The sequence below is a fragment of the Bombina bombina genome, chromosome 10 (genome assembly GCF_027579735.1).
Source record: "Bombina bombina isolate aBomBom1 chromosome 10, aBomBom1.pri, whole genome shotgun sequence".
In the NCBI taxonomy this organism is placed as follows: Eukaryota; Metazoa; Chordata; class Amphibia; order Anura; family Bombinatoridae; genus Bombina; species Bombina bombina.
The window spans coordinates 138,094,526-138,115,311 of record NC_069508.1 but is presented as its reverse complement, the minus strand read 5'-3'; the positions used below and the strand labels follow the sequence as shown (position 1 = coordinate 138,115,311).

The 20,786-nt window shown below is 41.5% G+C and overlaps 1 protein-coding gene across 1 annotated transcript in view; it reads left to right on the top strand.

Moving 5' to 3' along the window:
- The window catches only part of TNNI3K (TNNI3 interacting kinase), a 587,433-nt gene that overhangs the window by 311,538 nt on the left and 255,109 nt on the right, over positions 1 to 20,786 (top strand). The window contains exon 18 of the mRNA XM_053693350.1: positions 15,438 to 15,490. Within this exon, the coding sequence (XP_053549325.1) occupies positions 15,438 to 15,490 (53 nt within the window). The remainder of the gene's footprint in view (positions 1 to 15,437; positions 15,491 to 20,786) is intronic.

Sequence of the window (20,786 nt, the reverse complement as noted above, 5' to 3'; positions counted from 1 at the left end):
GACATTAGAATGCTTATTATATTTTATTTAAAGTGAAGGTCAATTTATATGAATTAGTGCCCGCTTTTTAATAATCCTATTAAAATCAAGGGCACTTTAATTCATCACAATTGACATCTCACTCGTTTTCTTCAAAAACTACCTTTTAATCCTGACAGCCGCTCCAGCGATTCCCCTGGCCGTCGGAAGCCTCTTCATACGTCAGAAATGACGAATCCGGCTTCTTCCAATCATGGCTCCCCCCCCCCAGGGGGAATCGTGTCCTGAGGCAACGCCGTGATTGGAGGAAGACGGATTCGTCATTTTGGACCCGCAAAGAGGGCTTGCGATGGGCGGAGGAATTGAAGAAAACAAGTGAAATGTCAATTTGGATTAATTAAAGTGCCCTTGTTTTTAATAGGATTATTAAAAACCCGGCACTAATTTATCAAAATTGACTTTCACTTTAAAAGGTTCACTTATTACAGAACACTGTACAGGGCTAGGAAGTGAAAAACAGTATTATTGTATCTGCTATATTATTTCTTATTGACACAAGTGCTATTTTATGCACTGTGTATGTCAAAAACACTCTAATGATTTTTGTATGGATCTTATTTAAATAATTGCAGAGATAGGGTGTTGTAACAGTTTGCTTATTAAAAGTACATGAAACAAAAAATGTTTCTTTCATGATTTAGATAGACCATATCATACACTTTTAAACAACTGGGCCAATGAAACTAGTAATTAACTAAGGACCATGTGGGTAACAGTGATCATAACATGGTCACATTTGAAATCTCTTTTCATATGCAGTGTCTTAAAGGTTTAACCAAGACTTTTAATTTTAAGAAATCATTAAATAACATAAATTGGGACAAAGTATTCTCTGATAAAAATACAGAGGATAAATAGATAAAATTTAAAACTTTGTTAAATAAATATACATATCAACAAATACCATATGGTTATAAAAATAAAAAAATCCAAGCCAATGTGACCCAATAATAATGTGTTAAGTGAAAAAACGTAGGGCATTTAATTATTCAAAGAAAATAGTACAGTTTCAACATTCCATATGTATAAGGAATGTAACAAAGCATGCAAAAAAGCAAATTAGCCAAAATTGAAAATGAAAAATTAATTGCAAAGGATTTTAAGTCTAACCCTAATAGGTTATTTAAGTACATAAATAGCAAAAAAATCTAAGAAAGACAATATAGGTAAATTAAAGTGCGTGGAGGGTAGCATGATTAACATTGACAGGGAGAAGCCTGAGGTACTAAACCATTTTTTTTCTTCAGTATACACAAGAGAGGAACCATTGGATGATACTTCGGAACAAAATAGAGCATGCCAGCCCATAGCATTAACTGGGTTATGTATAGAGGATATCAGGAAAAAATTGGATAATATTAAGGTAAATAAAACTCCAGGCCCAGAATGAATACACCCAAGGGTGTTAAGGGAACTTAGCACTGTTATAGACAAACCTCTACTCTTAATTTTTAAAAGATTCATTATCCTCAGGCATGGTACCCTAGGATTGGTGTAAAGCTGATGTGGTGCCACTCTTAAAAAAGGGAAACAGGGATGATCCAGGAAGCTATAGACCAGTTAGTCTGACATCAATAGTGGGGAAGATATTTGAAGGGATTATAAAAGATTATATTGATGAGCATATGTGTGTAAACAAGATTATGAGTTCTAATCAGCATGGCTTTAGGAGAAATAGATAATGTCAAACTAATCTAATTAGATTCTATGAGGAAGTAAGAAAAAATATAGATAAACAGGGAAGTAGTTGATGTGATATTATACTTAGATTTTGCAAAGGCGTTTGATACAGTGCCACATGAGAGATTAATGCACAAAATTAAGGGACTGGGAATAGCTGAAAATATTAGCTCATGGATAAATGACTGGATAAAAGATAGGGAGCAACGAGTAGTAGTAAATGGATCATACTCAGACTGGACAAATGTAATCAGTGGAGTCACCCAGGGGCCAGTACTGGGCCCTGTTCTTTTTAATATTTTTATATATGACTTGGAGCAAGGATTCAATAGCGACATCTCTATTTTTGCAGATGATACTAAATTAAAGAGACAGTCTACCATAGAATTGTTATTGTTTTAAAAGATAGATAATCCCTTTATTACCCATTGCCCAGTTTTGCATAACCAACACAGTTATATTAATATACTTTTTACCTCTGTGATTACCTTGTATCTAGGAACCTTCTTCCAGACCCCTGATCACATGACTGTGACTGTTTATTATCTATTGTCTTAAATGTAGCATTGTTTTGTGCTAAATCTAAAATAACCCCCTGTGCCTGAACACAGTGTTATCTATATTGCCCATGTGTACTTTCTGTCTCTTTGTGTTGAAAAGAGATTTAAAAAGCATGTGATAAGAGGCAGCCCTCAAAGGCTTAGAAATTAGCATATGAGCCTACCTATGTTTAGTTTAAACTAAGAATACCAAGAGAAAAAAAGCAAATTTGATTATAAAAGTAAATTGGAAAGTTGATTAAAATTAAAAGTCCTATCTGAATAATGACAGTTTAATTTATACTAGACTGTCCCTTTAAGTAAGGTCATTAGGTCAGAGCAGGATGAACTTTCGTTGCAAAGGGACCTGCAAAAATTAGAAGTAAGGGCAGGTAAATGGAAAATGAGATTTAACACAGGAAAATGCAAGGTTCTACATTTTGAAAGTAAAAATAAACAGGCAACGTATTATTTAAATGGTACAAGATTTAGTCAAACCGAGGAGGAAAGGGATTTGGGAGTAGTAATAGATATCAAGCTAAAGATGGGTGCACAATGCACGGCTGCGGCTTGAAAGGCTAATAAGATACTAGCATGTATTAAAAGATACATTGATTCAAGAGAGGAAAGCATAATTCTGTCACTATATAAAGCCCTGGTAAGACCTCACCTTGAGTATGGAGTGCAGTTCTGGGAACCAATCACAAAAATAGTGTCAGGGTGCCAGGAATCAGACTAAGACGAGAAGTGCAAAAATAATTACACAACGCAAAGGCAAAGCATACTGAACAGAGGCCCTTTAAATAATAAGTGATGAAATCACAATTCTGAAACTGCATCCTGTCTCACACGGATGATGCACACCAGTCTGGCCATAAAAAGAAGTGCAGGAAATGAGGAGCAATGCACCATAGTCAGGAAGAGAGGTGAGTAAAATGGCTGCCAGCAGCACATGGCAAACACAACAGGGAAAAAACCCTGACAGTACCCTCCCCTCAATGACCCCTCCCCCGCGGGAGGACAAAAGGCTTATTGGGGAAACGGGCATGGAAGGCACGGAGGAGGGCGGGAGCATGAACATCAGAGGAGGAAAATCCAAGAATGATCCTCTGGACCGTAGCCCCTCCAGTGAACCAAATACTGTACACGGTCCCTGGACATACGAGAGTCAATAATGCTGCTGACCTCATACTCCTCATGGTTGTCAACAAAGATAGGACGGAGACGAGGCAACACAGTGGTAAACCGATTACAAACCAATGGTTTCAAGAGGGAGACATGAAAAACATTGGAGCTGTGCATAGCAGGAGGAAGGTCAAGAGCGTAGACCACAGGATTAACCCGTCGGAGTATTCGAAAAGGACCAACATAACGGGGAGCCAATTTATTGGAAGGCACACGAAGGTTCAAGTTGCGGGAGGACAGCCAAACTCACCAACCTGGTAGGAAGGTGCGGGCAGACGCCTACGATCAGCCTGGAATTTTTGGCGCTGCATAGAACGATGAAGGCAATCCTGAATCTGCACCCATGTGGAACGGAGTTGCCGGAGATGCTCCTCCAAAGCCGGAATACCCTGAGACATGAATGAATCAGGCAACATGGATGGTTGAAACCCATAATTCGCCATGAACGGGGATAACTTGGAGGAAGCATTAATAGCACTATTACGAGCAAACTCTGCCCAAGGTAACAGCGCAGACCAATTATTGTGGTGATCTGAGACATAGCAACGGAGAAACTGTTCCAGAGCTTGATTAGACCGTTCCGTAGCCCCATTGTATTGAGGGTGATATGCCGAGGAGAAGGAAAGCTGGATCCCCATTTGAGCACAAAAGGAACGCCAAAATCTGGAGACAAACTGGCTACCCCGGTCCAACACTATTTCCTTGGGTAACCCATATAAATAGAAGACCTCCTGGGCAAAAATTGAAGCAAGATCCTGAGCGGTAGGCAGCTTCATCAAGGGAATGCAATGTGACATTTTAGAAAAACGGTCAACCACCATAAGGATAACAATATTTCCATTGAAACAGGGAGCTCGACAATGAAGTCCATGGAAAGATGTGTCCAAGGGCGCTCACCATTAGCAATAGGTTAAAGAAGACCCACAGGAAGACATCGAGGAGTCTTATTCTGTGCATAAACTGAGCAGGAGGCAACATACGCAGTAACATCAAAACGATGACCTGACCACCAGAATTGTCGAGTGACAGACCAAATAACTTGGTTCTTGCCTGCTTAGGATAGTGGTAAGTTTGCAAAAGTTTAGTTCAAAGATTCTCAGGAACAAAACACTTACCACTAGGTTTCTCAGGAGGTGCATTGGTTTGTGCAGCCAGGATCTCCTCCCCCAAGGGAGAAGTCAAATTAGAGCGTATGGTAGCCAAAATATGGTCAGGAGGTATAACAGGAGTAGGTACAGACTCCTCCTTGGACAGAGGCGAAAATTGTTGAGAGAGGGCATCAGCCCTAACATTCTTACTACCAGGCAGCTAGGAGACCACATAATTAAACCAAGACAAAAATAGCACCCATCTGGCCTGTCGGGGCGACAAACAATTTGCTTCAGATAGATAAGTAAAATTTTTGTGGTCAGTAAGAATGAGCACTGGCACGCTAGTACCCTCGAGAAGATGCCTCCATTCCTTGAGTGCCAAAATTATGGCCAGTAATTCCCTGTCACCAATTTCATAATTGCACTCTGCTGGAGACAATTTCTTAGAGAAGAAACCACACGGATGCAAGGAACAGTCAGGCATAGGATGTTTAGACAAGAGGGCACCTACTCCAGTCTCAGACGCATCGACCTCAAGAACAAAAGGCAGGACAGGGTTAGGATAAGCCAGGACTGGATCGGCAGTAAAGGCAGTCTTCAGACTATCAAAGGCCTTAATGGCCGCTTCTGGTGTTAAATGCTGTTTTCCATTCGTGACTCTCCTTAATCCTAACGAGATTGTACGCTCCTCTCAAATCAAGTTTAGTAAAGACCATAGCTCCCTTGAGGCGGTCAAAGAGTTCCGTAATGAGCGGAATAGGGTAAGCATTCTTAATGGTAAGATCCCTATAATCGATACATGGTCTTAACTTGCCACCCTTTTTCTTCACAAAGAAGAAGCCAGCCCCTGCAGGAGAGCAGGATTTGCGAATGATCCCCCGCGACAGAGCATCGGCAACATACTCCTCCATAGCACAATTCTCTGCAACAGACAGAGGGTACACCTGGCCCCGAGGAGGAATGGCTGCAGGTTGCAGGTCTATGGCACAATCGTAAGACCGGTGAGGAGGCAACGTACCGGCACACACCTTGTCAAACACGTCTAGGAACTCTCGGTACTCCTCTGGCAATTGAGATACCGAAGACGTGCACAAAACTTTTACTGGTTTCCGAAGACAAGTGGAAATACATTGCGGGGACCACAACAAAATTTCGGACCTGCGCCAGTCGAGACTGGGATTGTGCTTTTGGAGCCAGGGATAACCCGGAACAACTGGAAAATGCAGAGAGTTTATCACCTGGAACTGGAGGGTTTCAAAATGGAGAGCCCCAACAGCCATGGACAACGGAGCAGTTTCATGAGTAACAAGTGCGGGCTGAAGGGACCTGCCATCAATGGCCTCAATAGCAAGCAGAACGGACCGAGGCAAAACAGGAATGGAGTGCTTTGATACAAAAGCACGTCAATGAAATAGTCCGCAGCACCGGATTCAACAAGAGCCTGAGTGACTATAGAGGAGTCCACCCAGGAAAGGACAACTGTGACCAAAGGTTTCGAGGACAACTGTGACAAAGGGGACGAGGATAAACCACCCAAGGTCTGCCCCTGACAGGACCTTAGGTGTGAGCGTTTCCCAGCCGTGTAGGACAAGACTTCAAAAGGTGGCCCTGTAACCCACAATAGAGGCAGAGCCCCTCCCTCCTCCTAAAGGCCCTCTCCGCCACGGAGAGACGCGTGAATCCCAACTGCATCGGCTCAGCAGTACCTGGTGACTCGGGACCAGGAGGCATGGGAGGAGAGGGAGGCATGGGTGGGAATGAACACGTAGGAGACAACGGAACAGGAGGCTTCCGCAAGCGCTCTTTGAAAGAGGGTCTCTCTCTGAGTCTGATGTCAATTAGGATCAAAAAAGACACCATTGCCTCGAGATCCTCTGGTAAATCTCTGTCAACAGCTTTGTCTTTAATCGCATCAGAGAGCCCATGAAAGAAGGTAGCAACAAGGGCTTCATTGTTCCAACCTATTTCTGTGGCAAGCATACGGAACTCAATAGCATACTGAGCAAAAGATCTTGTACCTTGCTGAATGGACATGAGTCGTTAAGCAGCAGAGGAGGAGCGAGCTGGAACATTAAATACCCTTCGAAAGGAGGCCACAAATTCAGGGTAATTTGAAATCACAGGTTTATTAGTCTCCCATAAGGGATTAGCCCAAGCAAAAGCTGTGTCAGAGAGTAACGAGATGAGAAATCCCACCTTAGCTCTCTCAGAGGGAAACGCCTGAAGTAACATCTCAAAGTAAATGCCCACCTGGTTCAAAAACCCTCTGCACTGAATAGGATCACCTCCATATCGCTGAGGTAGAGGTGCAGAACCGGACATGCTCCTGGTAGGCATAGGTGCAGCAGCGGAAACAGGAGCAGTAATAACTTGTGGGACACTTTGGTCCAAATGTGCAGTGCGAGTCAGCAGTGTTTGCAGGGCTATTGCAAATTGATCCAAGCGGTGATCCTGTACATCCATCCTGGAAATGATGGCAGGTAAAGGTGGATAATGATGGCAGGTAAAGGTGGAAATACCAGGCAATCACCTCACTGACGAGGCCCACAATAGGCCGAAAGGTACGTCTGGGGTTTTGCTGTTTCTCTTGATCAGAGAGGGATTGCCTGGTATTTCGGTGCTGGACTGTACTGTGAAGTCAGAATCAGACTGATATGCTACAGGAAAGTTCTCTGTGAAAGGCACATATTGAGCAAAAAGCGGCTGCTTCTAACGTGGTAACTAGCCATAGAACAAGCTATTATGCTATTGTTCGTTCCCAGGTTGAGCGCTTCTCTCTTTTCATTTATGCAGATTATTTTTTTTGTTAACAAAGTTATCACAATCTTTCCAAATCAAATAAAGTAGAGATTATTAACTCATGCAAGATTTGATCTCCATTGTCCCAAAGCAGCTCTCAGATCTGCTGATGAAGGATGCTGTTAATTGGGGATAATGGAGTCTGTGGGGCATATTTATCAAGCTCCGAATGGAGCTTGATGCCCCGTGTTTCTGGCGAGCCTGCAGGCTCGCCAGAAACAGCAGTTATGAAGCAGCGGTCACAAAGACCGCTGCTCCATAACCTGTACGCCTGCTCTGAGCAGGCAGACAGACATCGCCGGAAATCAACCCGATCGAGTACAATCGGGTTGATTGACACCCCCTGCTGGTGGCCCATTGGCCGCGAGTCTGCAGGGGGCGGCATTGCACCAGCAGCTCTTGTGAGCTGCTGGTGCAATGCTGCGTACGGCAAGCTTATTGCTCGCCGTATTCAGCGAGGTCTGTCAGACCTGATCCGCACTGTCGGATCAGGTCCGACAAACCTTGATAAATAGAGGCCTGTGAGTGGGTTTAGTAATTGAATAGAGTGGTATGTATAAGTGTTAAACAATATGAATTCCATTTGTATAGGGTTGTTGTGGGTATACTGGGCATTATTTGATCAATGATGTTTTTTAACCATCAATCTCTGGTTAATTATCTAAAAGTGCCCCAAGTGCCCTCAAAATAGAGGAAATTTTAGTTTTTATAAAAAAAAATGCACTAGCCAGTTTTGGGGCTAAAGTTGGCTGGAGTAGGGTGTTAGTAAATAAACAGCACTGAAAAGTGCCTTTTCATTGTGGTCTCTGGGAACTATGTGTTCTGTATATATATATATATATATATATATATATATATATATATATATATATATATATATATATATATATAAATTCCAAAAAAGACAGCACTCACTGGTCTTGAAAAATAAAATGTAACTTTTAATAATCAAAGGGTTAAAAGTAGGCTATGTGATGCCCCAAGGAAAGCTGTTGACACGGTGTGCAATTCCTAGTGGGACTCTATATATATGAAAAGGAAACAGAGGCACCACAATGGCCTAGTACCACCAAGACAAGTGATAATAAAAAGGACCAAAAAATATACTCAAGAACGTGATGCACCCAATAGTGGGGCAGGCTGGAACTTCACAGTAGTCCAGCTCACTGTTGCCAACCGACTGTGAGATGAGGTCAGGACTTCTTGAAGAGACACTCCGAACACCTATATAAGGGTGAAAAGCAAACAACTATGGCCCAGTGCAGTGCAAACAGAGGCAAAAAGGTAAGAAATGATTGCACTTAGAAGAGGGAAAGCACCTCCAGTAGCAATATAAACGAACTGGGACTTCACAGCCGCCCAGCTGACTGAACTCCACAGCAAATGGCTAGCAACACTCAAAAAAATCCCACATGTTTCTCATCCTCTATAGGGCTGTTTCCTCAGACTATACTAAAACAGTATAGCCTGAGGAAACCCCCCTATAGAGGCTGAGAAACGTGTCGCTTTTTAATAAAGAATCTGTTTTTATTTATACACTTGCTGTTGTGGTGGATTTTTGCTACACCAATTCTGGGATTTTTTTGAGTGTTTCTAGCCATTTGCTGTGGGGTTCAGTCAGTTTATAGACAATGAAAATCATAGCTTTTCAAAACTCGATTTTTGAGACTTTTGTTTTATGTAAAACCCCATATAAGGAAGGCAAAAATGATTGCTTGTATATGCTAAATGGTTGAAACCAATGTTGTTAAAGTGATAGGAAAGTCAATAATAAACGTGCATAAATCTGATAGAGCATGTCATTTTAAGACAGTTTTAAATTCACTTCTATTTTTAAATGTATTTTGTTCTCTTGGTATCCCTTGTTGAAAAAGAATATGTACATACCCTACACTAGTGAGTTTTAGCTGGTAATTGGTTCCTGCACATATATGTCTGTTGTGATTGGCTAGCTAAATCTCAGTAGTGCATTACTGCTCCTTCAGCAAACGTTACCAAGAGAATGAAGCAAATTAGATAATAGAAGTAAAATTGTATGCGCTATCTGAATCATGAAATAAAGTTTGGGGTTTCTTGTCCCTTTAACTACACAACATGATCTGATCATCTGGTCTCATTGCAGCTGACAATACCACGCTATCCTCACCGAGAGGGTCTGTAAAGTGAATAAACACTAATTATAAACAACCACTGTTAGAAGCTGGTTCCAGCAATGGGATTAGTATGCAGTATATCCTTATCAATAGGAGACCAAAGAATGTAAAAACCCATACAAAAGATCTCGGTTACCAATAAACAAGACCGAACAACAAACTGTTAGCTCCCGATGACAAATACACAATAACTGATAAAAATCACAGTTATGAAGACTAAATGACATTTTTTTTTTTTTTTAAATATATTTTTTTATTGAGGTTGTGAGCAAATATTACAACAGGCATTTGCAGATAGACAAAGATAACAATGAGGTACAAAATACACTCTTAGTAAGAAAAAAGAACAAAGTACAAATATAAAGCGTCAATAACTCTAAACGTGCAATCTATAGTACTCTATATAAGTTTACATGGTCTGTCAATGCAGTATATAGCCCACATTATTGACCTGTCTATCTATATAATATCATGTGGGGCCAATAAGTAAAGATATTAGTCTGATATAGTGTAATGTACCAATTTGTACAGAGAGATGATATATAGAGTTTAATAGAACCTCAGTTTTAGATTATATGTCAAAGAGAGATGCACTCCTCATTGCTGTATAAATATTTATTAAAGTGTTTGTTTTAAAAAAAAAAGAAAAGGGGAGCAAGAGGAGGTTAGCTTTTTATATATTCTTTTGGGGGGAAGGGGATGCAGCGGGCGAGAGCCGCTCGAAGTAAAGTAGGGGGGGAGGGGGGGCGGAGCCAGTTAGTATGTATAAGGAAACAAATTTAGACACAACTGTATGTCAGTCATTGAGGAATGGGGGTATAAATAGGTTACTGGTCATCTATAAAGGAGCCTTGCAAATGTGGCTTCCCTGAGTACTAAGGAGCTCATATGAGTATACAGGGGGGGAGGCAATAACATTAGTAAATAGGAGACTATTATGACGGCTTCTAAGTAGCGATATCAATAGTATAGGCTCTACCATTCTGACCTGTAATATAATCATGCGGCTACATATATACCAATGGAGGTGCGTTTTAATGTTTAATGATACCATATGTAGAGAGTCTACCAGTGGCATAAGGCCAAGTCTGCCTGGGTCATATATAGATTAGTATCAAAACCATATACCTGGGTGCAAGTTAAGATAGTAATATAGCAGAATCATATGATATATATAAAAAAAATAATAAAAAAAAATAAATAAAAAAAAATCAAGCAATACATTGTAAGTCTACAATTACAAATATGCAAATCCCCAATCATAAGCGCATGGAGACGTGCAAACTGTACAGATCGGAACAGCCAATAGAATGCGAGCTCAATCTGATTGGCTGATTGGATCAGCCAATCGGATTGAACTTGAATCTGATTGGCTGATTCAATCAGCCAATCAGATTTTTCTAACTTAATTCCGATTGGCTGATAGAATCCTATCAGCCAATCGGAATTCGGCGGACGCCATCTTGGATGACGTCATTTAAAGGTACCTCATTCGTCGTTCAGTCGTCGGCCGGGATGGATGCTCCGCGGTGGCGGAGCGAAGAAAGAAGATTGAAGATGCCGCCGGAAGAATGAAGACTTTGCTGCCGCTTGGAGGAAGACGTCGCCGGAGGAAGAATTCTTCTTTGCCGCTTGGAGGAAGACATCGCCGGAGGAAGAATTCTTCTTTGCCGCTTGGAGGAAGACATTGCCCGGATCGGATCAGGAGTTCGGCCCGGTGTGGTGAAGACAAGGTAGGGAGATCTTCAGGGGGGTAGTGTTAGGCTTTTTTAAGGGGGGTTTGGGTGGTTTTAGAATAGGGGTATGTGGGTGGTGGGTTGTAATGGGGGGGGGTATTGTATTTGTATGCAAAAGGCCCTTTTAAGGGCTGGTAAGGTAAAGAGCTTTGAAATTTTTTTAATTTAGAATAGGGCAGGGAATTTTTTTTATTTTGGGGGTTTATTATTTTATTAGGGGGCTTAGAATAGGTGTAATTAGCTTAAAAATCTTGTAATCTTTTTTTTATTTTTTGTAATTTAGTGTTTGTTTTTGTAATTTAGTTTAGTTAATTTAATTGTATTTTTAGATAGATGTTTGTAGTTTATTTAATTTATTGATAGTGTAGGTGTATTTGTAACTTAGGTTAGGATTTATTTTACAGGTAATTGGGTAATTATTTTAACTAGGTAGATATTAAATAGTTAATAACTATTTAATAGCTATTATACCTAGTTAAAATAATTAACAATTTACCTGTAAAATAAATATTAACCCTAACATAGCTACAATGTAATTATTAATTATATTGTAGCTATCTTAGGGTTTATTTTATAGGTAAGTATTTAGATTTAAATAGGAATATTTTAGTTTATAAATGAATTAGATTAATTTAATATAAATTTAGTTAGGGGTGTTAGGGTTAGATAGAGTTAATATAGTTAATATAAATACTATAGTAACTATATTAACTATATTAACCCTAATATAATTAGGGTTAATATAGTTAATATATATAATGTAATACCTATATTAACTATAATATACTTAGGGTTAATATAGATAATATAGCTGGCGGCGGGGTAGGTAGATTAAATTAGGGGTTAATCATTTTAATAGAGATGGCGGCGGTGTTAGGGGCTTACATTAGTGGTTAATAATTTTAATATAGATGGCGGCGGTGTTAGGGGCTCACTTTAGGGGGTTATAGATATAATATAGCTGGCGGCGGGGTACGGGAGCGGCGGTTTAGGGGTTAATAGCTTTTTTATTGTTAGGATAGTGAGGGGGGATAGCGGATAGAGGGTTAGACGTGTCGGGCTATGTTAGGGAGGCGTGTTAGACAGTGCGGGTGATTTAGACTTTAGTCAGGTTTTATAGGCGCCGGCAGTTTCTAACGTGGCGCAAGTCACTGGCGACTCCAAAAATCTGTACTTACGCAGATTTCTGGACATCGCTGGTTTGTGAGACTTGCGCCACTTTAGCAAGTGACGGCGCCGCATATTGGATGGCTCGAGTTGCGAGCTGAAACTGCGGGCGACGTGGGTTCCCTCGCTTGCGCCGCAAACTGCGATCTATATCGGATCGCGCCCCAGGTGCGTATGTAGCACAAAATTTTAAGAATCCTGCAGTATCTTAATTAACAAATAACATTAAACATTTTTTAAACAAAAATGAAGAACAATGGTGAGGGTCCCATACTCAACTTATACAGATCTCATTAGGGTACACCTATAGGAAAGTCAAATAAAGACTGAATGTAATTGTAGAAAGCAGGACGGTGAACATGACCCAAAGTTCTGTCCTCCACCACTAGACATAGATTTGTAGCCCAATCCAGCCTTTTCATAGATGATTGGATAACCATGTTTCACTGGGTAAAGAGCAGATCCATATGCTGATATTTCCCAGCATAAGCTATGTTTGCAATTCAGGTGAAAGCTCCTATATGTCATATAAAAGTCACCACAGAACTCGGAGGTGGCATGTATAGCGCTGGTCAGACTGCAACATATTTAATCTAAGTGCAGGAAAGTTCTGGAGGTCATAATAGGATCCGTTCTAGCGGGCACAAAAAGGAGCTTAAGTTTAGCTAATAGGACGTAACAACAACCTCGCTATCTGGTGCCTCACTTGACTAAGTGTGGGCTGCAATTAGCCCACCTGGGTCAAAGGGGTCCCCCATCCGTTCCGAAGGGACCACCGAGATAAATATTTGGGTAGACAGCCACAAGTTCAACCCCTCCGTTTCAAAGAAATGGTTACTACATCTGCACAGCTGCACAGCCGGAATGGATTGAGTGTAGTTTTTCAGAAATTGCCTTCGACCACTTTTAGCCATCAGTGAAGCTTGTGACGCTGTAGGTCTCTGAAGCAACTCATGCTCTGTTGGGGTTTTTGCAGTGTGTGTGGTAAGTTGAGCCACATCCCTTAACCATGCCTTCTCCCCCAAGACCTCACGGAGCTCATATTCTTCCTGCTGCAGTTGCCTGTTCCGCACGACATCCGATGAGCCGTTGGTAGGGTAAAGTTCAGCTGATGTGGAGGAGAGTGAACCAGGTGCAGTCTGCATAGCGGCTACACAGGCCACATAATGCTGGTCTAGGCGGGTGGTTAAATCTTTCAGGAGACATACGATTAGCCTCCGGGTGTCTGCCTGGCGTGCTGCAGCGTAGGAGTCTTCCATGCTGTTATAGCAAGCTGGGTTAGTGTGATAGAAGCATAGAAGTGTGTGGGAGTTAGGCTTCTGAATCTTCTTACAATACAACAGTTCTGTAGATCACCAACGTGGCTGTAAAGTGCAGCACCCACAGGAACTCAGTTAACTACTAACCACTGCCCTCGTGAAGATCGCCTAGGCCTCAAGTATCGGCGTCTCCAAATGGATGTTATATGAAATGCTTGACCTCCAAAAACATATCAAAATTTGCACCGCCGACTTCATACTCCATGATTAAACAGGGCAAATAATAAAAGCGATGAATTGGCTTTATTTTTAATGTTTTATATGCCATCCATGGCTAGAGCCCAGGGCAGATGCGACTGCTCTCCTCGGCTGTTGGCTCTGCCCCACTAAATGACATTTTAAGAGCATAATTGCTAAACTCAATTTCTAGAGGAACTGTTTTCTGCAGATCTTGTTAGCTGTACGTAATATCACAAATATTCCTATTAAATACAATGCATATACCTATAGTATGTAAATGTCTGTCCCACCCACTACCCATGGAGTATACAATTACACTGAATATAAGTTTAATGAATCTAGACCATATATTGATATATACATCTAAAATGGTGTTTGTTGAATTCAATGTGTCCATTTTGTTGCAGCAATAAAGTGCAAAATGTATAGTCAGGAGGGTTAGTATCACCAAAGCCATTGCTTATAATATTTTGGAATTATTATGTCCCTTAAGTTTTTGTTTAAATACATTTTTAACCTGTTATAGAAAATATATATAATATATTTTTTTACATGATTTTTGGAATGTTTGTATTAAATATAATACACTTTAAATATTTTTTAAATTGCGCTGGTATTACAAGCTAGCCGCAATGTGAATGCGATCACGCGTTCGCATTGCATAGAAGTTTTACGCTCACAAGAGCGCTCTTCCATAGGCTCCATGCTGCGAGACATGGCTGAGAACCCAGCGCAGGGAAGTGGGTAAGTCGTGCAGCATTGGGTAGCAAAGCTGAAATATTTATGTATATGCTTATACTGTATACATATATATTTATGTGTTTATAGGTGTATAAACACATATTAACACATAAATATATTTATATAAGCATATACATATATATTTACAGGAATAACACTTTCCTCATAGACCGCTATGTAAAGGCACTTTACAGTGCCTTTTTTTTTTTCTAACACCCCTCACCGGCTCACATTAACCCCTAAAAACTGATTTGTTAATTAAAGATGATTTAAGTTGGGGGGCAATTGGGGCACATTTTTAAAATTAACCAGAGATCTGATCTCTGGTTATTTTTATGGGCGCTAATTGCTACCAAAAGCTTGCGATAGCATTAAGCAGTCACATCTAATGGCTGTTTTTTTTATTGTGCGCCTGTTAATGGGCGATTTTGCCCATTTACAGGCACGCAATAAATTAGCGCTCCACTTGTAATCTAGCCCTTATTACACTACTTTCATTCTCATTTTGCTTCGATTTTTTTGTCCTCTTTGAATACCTTGAAAAAAAGACAGACAGATGTCCCAATTAAAGTTTAACTAAAATATCATTTTTGCATGTTCTGAAGAGTACTGGAGTTATACATGATCGGGTTTAAACTTACAGATGGGAATGAAAGAGAATAAGCTGATTAAAATACAATGCGCGTTTTGAAGCTTTTTCTTTGAAGTCTTCTCAGGGCTTTCTAGTTACTTTCCTTTAGGTAATGAAGGCTTCAGGGTACATGGTTAAATAATGTTATGTGTAATGCTGTCTTGTTTTCTATTTCAGTCATAACATTTTGCTTTATGAAGATGGTCATGCAGTCGTTGCAGATTTTGGAGGTAAGATTTATCTGATTTAAATAAAAAGTCTTATAACATTCAGTGTCTTGGAGGGCTGGCCTCTCTGACCCTTCAGGGGGGGTAGAAATTAAAAAACCACAGGGCACAAATTCAATGTCAAAGAGAGGCCACCAGGTAGTCCTCTATCAGGTCTGCACAGTGACAATTCTAGGGGGCTACAATGCTCAGCCATTTATTATTAAAGGGACTGACAATATAAACTGTTTACCTTTATTTTGGCATTTGAAATAGATGATTTTGCCTGTGGTATCCCAATCTGCAGTATTAAAAAGTTTCAATACTTAAGTATTGGCTATACTAGATAAGCTTTGTAAACATTGCCAGCATAAGTTACAATCCCAGTGGGGAGTAGGAGCGATAACATTTTACTTTTCAATTGTTCTCTCTAAGTTTTGCATTTTGGTAAACAGAGATAATATAAAGAAGCATGTGTGTGTACAGAAAGTAATAAAATATAGAGACCTGATTATCCCTGTAAGAACCACCTATTTTAATGGATGGTGTCTTTAAAGAACAAAACCAGCTATTTCACATATAAAAATAAACATAAATAAGCTAATTCTAATACATTTTTTACTCTGCAGCTAGTATAACAAGTCACTGAAAACACATTGCGCAAGATTACAAGTGGCGAGCTTATGGTACACAAACAATAACTAATATCACTTGACCAAGCTACCATTAAACACAACTTTGATATTATAAGTGCATATTAAACTGTGTTAACCAGGGAAGGGTTAGAAGGCTGATTTTGCTCAAGCACAACCTATATGCTAACTTTTTACTTTCAACTTGTAATAAGCACGCTAACCTGGCCACAATACATTTTTATTTTGAGCACAGTTAGAGCTAGAGTGAAAAAGTTATTTTGCATGTCACTTGTAATCTGGCCCAATAAGGGAAAAACAGTTTTACAGTATATTGTCCCTTTAAAGCAATTTCAAACCTCAAAGGTGCCATCTGATCTAAATTTGCTTGGTAGAGGCATTTTTACATCTCTTTTGCTCTACCCAGAGAAAGGAGAAATATAACCGGGGGGGGGGGGGGGCAGTAGAGACTGCGCGCAAGGACAAACACACCTGGCCTTCCAACTAACCTCAGCCTGGCATTGTGTGGTGGAGTGGGCGTGACCGGGTGGATGCAGAGTGGGCGTGGCCGGATGGATGTGACATGGGCGTGGTCGGGTGGGTGTGATATGGGCGTGGCCGGGTGTGATGTGGTCTGGGGCCGGGTGTGACTCGGACGGGGCAGGGCGGGGCCAGATACCGGGGCCGGCTGCTAAGAGACAGCTCTAAAGAGGGGGGATAGAGAGAGCAGAAGAGGGGGGATAGAGAGAGGTAGAGAGAGACAGCAAAAGAGAGAGCGGGAGAGAGACAACAAAAGAGAGGGGGGAGAGAGACAGCAAAAGAGAGGGGGGAGAGAGACAGCAAAAGAGAGGGGGAGAGAGACAGCAAAAGAGAGGACGGAGAGAGACAGCAAAATAGAGGGGGGAGAGAGACAGCAAAAGAGAGGGGGAGAGAGACAACAAAAGAGAGGGGGGAGAGAGACAACAAAAGAGAGGAGAGAGGGGGAGAGAGACAGCAAAAGAGAGGGGGGATAGAGACAGCAAAAGAGAGGGGGAGAGAGACAGCAAAAGAGAGGGGGGAGAGAGACAGCAAAAGAGAGGGGGCAGAGAGCACAAAAGAGAGGGGGAGAGAGCACAAAAGAGAGGGGGGAGAGTGCACAAAAGAGAGGGGGGAGAGTGCACAAAAGAGAGGGGGGAGAGTGCACAAAAGAGAGGGGGAGATAGCACAAAAGAGAGGGGGAGAGAACGCAAAAGAGAGGGGGGAGAGAGCACAAAAGAGAGGGGGGGGAGAGCGCAAAAGAGAGGGGGGAGAGAGCGCAAAAGAGAGGGGGAGAGAACATAAAAGAGAGGGGGAGAGAGAGAGCAAAAGAGAGGGGGTAGAGAGAGAGCAAAAGAGAGGGGGGAGAAAGAGAACAAAAGAGAGGGGGAAGAGAGAACATAAGAGAGGGGGAAGAGAGAGCAAAAGAGAGGGGGAGAGAGAGCAAAAGAGAGGGGGGAGAGAGAGAGCAAAAGAGCGGGGGAGAGAGAGAGCTAAAGAGAGGGGGGGAGAGAGAGCAAAAGAGAGGGGGGAGAGAGAGAGCAAAAGAGAGGGGAGAGAGAGAGAGCAAAAGAGAGGGGGGAGAGAGTAAAAGAGAGAGGGGAGAGAGAGAGTAAAAGAGAGGGGAGAAAGAGAGAGCAAAAGAGAGGGGAGAAAGAGAGAGTAAAAGAGAGGGGAGAAAGAGAGAGCAAAAGAGAGGGGAGAAAGAGAGAGCAAAAGAGAGGGGGGATAGAGAGAGAGCAAGGGGTGAGACCGCTGTACTGCAAAAAATGGCCCGTGTACACGGGCTTTAGGACTAGTAGTTAATATTTGATATGGTCCCCCAGCATTATGTCAAATATTTTACACCCCAAAATGTTATAGTCTTCAACCCCCAATGGGTTTACTAGCTTTATTCAATAAAATAAAATGTTCGCTGTCTGCATTTATCATTGCACCAGCCAACTGGCCGCTAGCAGGGGTTGTCAATCAACCCGATTGTATTAGATCGGGTTGATTTCTGTAGACCGCCTCAGAGCAGGCGAACAGGTTATGGAGCAGCAGTCTTTAGACCGCTGCTTCATAACTTCTGTTTCCGGTGAGCTTGAAGGCTCGCGGGAAACACGGGCATCAAGCTCCGTACGGAGCTTGATAAAGTGACCCCTAAGAGTTAGTTCCTGTGCTTATCACCAGATTGATACAAATATGAACAATTTACTGTTCAAAGGTTTTCTAAAAAGCCAATTCAAATTACATGAAAGTCAAACTTGAATTTTTATGGTTCAGATAGTGCATACAATTTTAAGAGTCTTTTCAATATATTTCTATTATTAAATTAACTTTTTTCTTTTGGTATCCTTTGTTGAAAAGCATACCAAGGCAGTCTAAAGAGCAGCAGTGTACTACTACTGTACAAGCTGCTGACTGGTGATTATGCATATATATACCTCTTGTCAATGACTTACTGGGTGTGTTCAGCTAGCTCCCAGTAGTACATTGCTGCTCTAGAGCTGACTTTAAAAGGCCACTAAAGTCAAAATTAAAAGTTTCATGATTCAAATAAAGCACGCAATTTAAAAAAAACAAAAAACGTTCCAGTATACTTTCATTATCAAAATATGCACATTCTTTTTATATGCACTTTCTGAGCTCCTACTGTGCAAAAGTGAACAGTAAATACATATATGCATTTTGTGATTGGCTGATGTCTGTCACATGATACAGGGGAGGGAAAATTGCATTAGCTTTGAAATTTGCCAGAAAATATTGAAGTGCTCATTTAAATATAAGTAAGTGCTATTGCATTGTCTTTTTATTGTGTATTTGTCAATTATTCAATTTTACTGTATTTAGTGATCCTTTAGCATTGTTTTTAAAGGGACATGGCACCCCAACATTTTCTTTAATCATTCAGATAGAGCGTACAATTTTAAACAACTCCACAATCTACTTCTGTTATCAAATTTGCTTAATTATCTTGGTATCCTTGGTAGAAAAGAATACCTAGGTAGGCTCAGGAGCTGCTTATTGGTGGCTGCACATATATGCCTCTTGCCATTGGGTTACTTGTGGGCTCAGCTAGCTCCCAGTATTGCATTGCTGCTCCTTCAATAAAGGATACCAAGACAATAAAGCAAAAATTATAATACAAGTAAATTTGAAAGTTGTTTAAAATGAAATAATCTGTTTCAATTATAAAATATTTGTTTGGGGTTTCATGTCCCTTTAATCCATGTTCTCCTGCTTGCGTTGGTCATGGTGTGTTTTCCTGCTTGCGCTGGTCACAGTGTGTTCTCCTGCTTGTGTTGGTCACAGTGTGTTCTTCTGCTTGCGCTGGTCACAGTGTGTTCTCCTGATTGCGCTGGTCACAGTGTGTTCTCCTGCTTGTGTTGGTCACAGTGTGTTCTCCTGCTTGCGCTGGTCACAGTGTGTTCTCCTGCTTGCGCTGGTCACAGTGTGTTCTCCTGCTTGCGCTAGTCACAGTGTGTTCTCCTGCTTACGCTAATTACAGTGTGTTCTCCTGCTTGCGCTAGTCACAGTGTTTTCTCCTGCTTGCTCTGGTCACAGTGTGTTCTGCTTGCGCTGGTCACAGTGTGTTCTCCTGCTTGCGCTGGTCACAGTGTGTTCTTCTGCTTGCGCTGGTCACAGTGTGTTCTCCTGCTTGCAGCAATAAGGGACTTGAGGAGATGGAGACCACTGCTGGGCTGAAAGCTGCAACTGTGATGAGAGCAGGATGTGATGTCACTAGTTGGGGGCGGGGCTTAGGCCCGGGAGTCTGTGTCGCAGTTAGTGAAATCAACATGACTAGATGTATGTTTCTGTGCTCTGTAATAAAATAGAGTTGTACCATCATTGCTGTGTCCTGCATATGTCCTGCATCTCATGACATGGTGTCAGAAGTTCTGGCCTGCTCTTCTGTTCCTGATCGATTGCAATGTCAAAGTTTACCCCACCTGAGCCTTTTGACTTCTCTCAGCCTGCAGTTTGGTCCACATGGCGTCAGCGGTTTCAGCGCTTCAGGATTGCTTCCAAACTGAACAAGGAGAGTGGTGAAGTACAAGTTAATTCTCTTTTATACTCTATGGGGAAAGATGTGTAGCCAGTGTTCAATTCTTTTACTTTCCAAGAAGGGGAAGAATTTAACTTTGATATAGTTATGGATAAACTCAGTGCCCACTTTGTGCCCAAAAGAAATGTGATTCATGAGAGAGCTTGTTTTCACAAACGTAATCAGCGTGTGGGAGAATCTGTGGAGTCATTTGTGCGCAGCCTGTATGAATTAGCTGAATTCTGTGAGTTTGGTGTTGCTAAAGAAGAGCAAATCAGAGACAGAATAGTTATTGGAATTGCAGATGCTGAAGTCTCACTGAAGCTGCAGTTAGAGACTGATTTAACATTAGATTTGGCTATTAGGATGGCCCGCCAGAGTGAACTGCTGAAAAAGCAGAGTGCTGATCTGAGGTCTGAGAGTATTGTGGATGAAGTGCAACAGTCCAGGAAAACTGCTAGTGAAAGGCACAGTGTGAGCGGTAGATCTAAAATAATGGAAAGGCCTAGAAGTGGATGGGCGCAACATGCCCGATGCACACGGTGCTACCGTGCCCATGATCAGAGTGTTATATGCCCGGCCAGAGATAAAAGATGCAGAAAATGTAACAGAATGGGCTATTTTGAAGTGGTGTGTAAAACTGAAT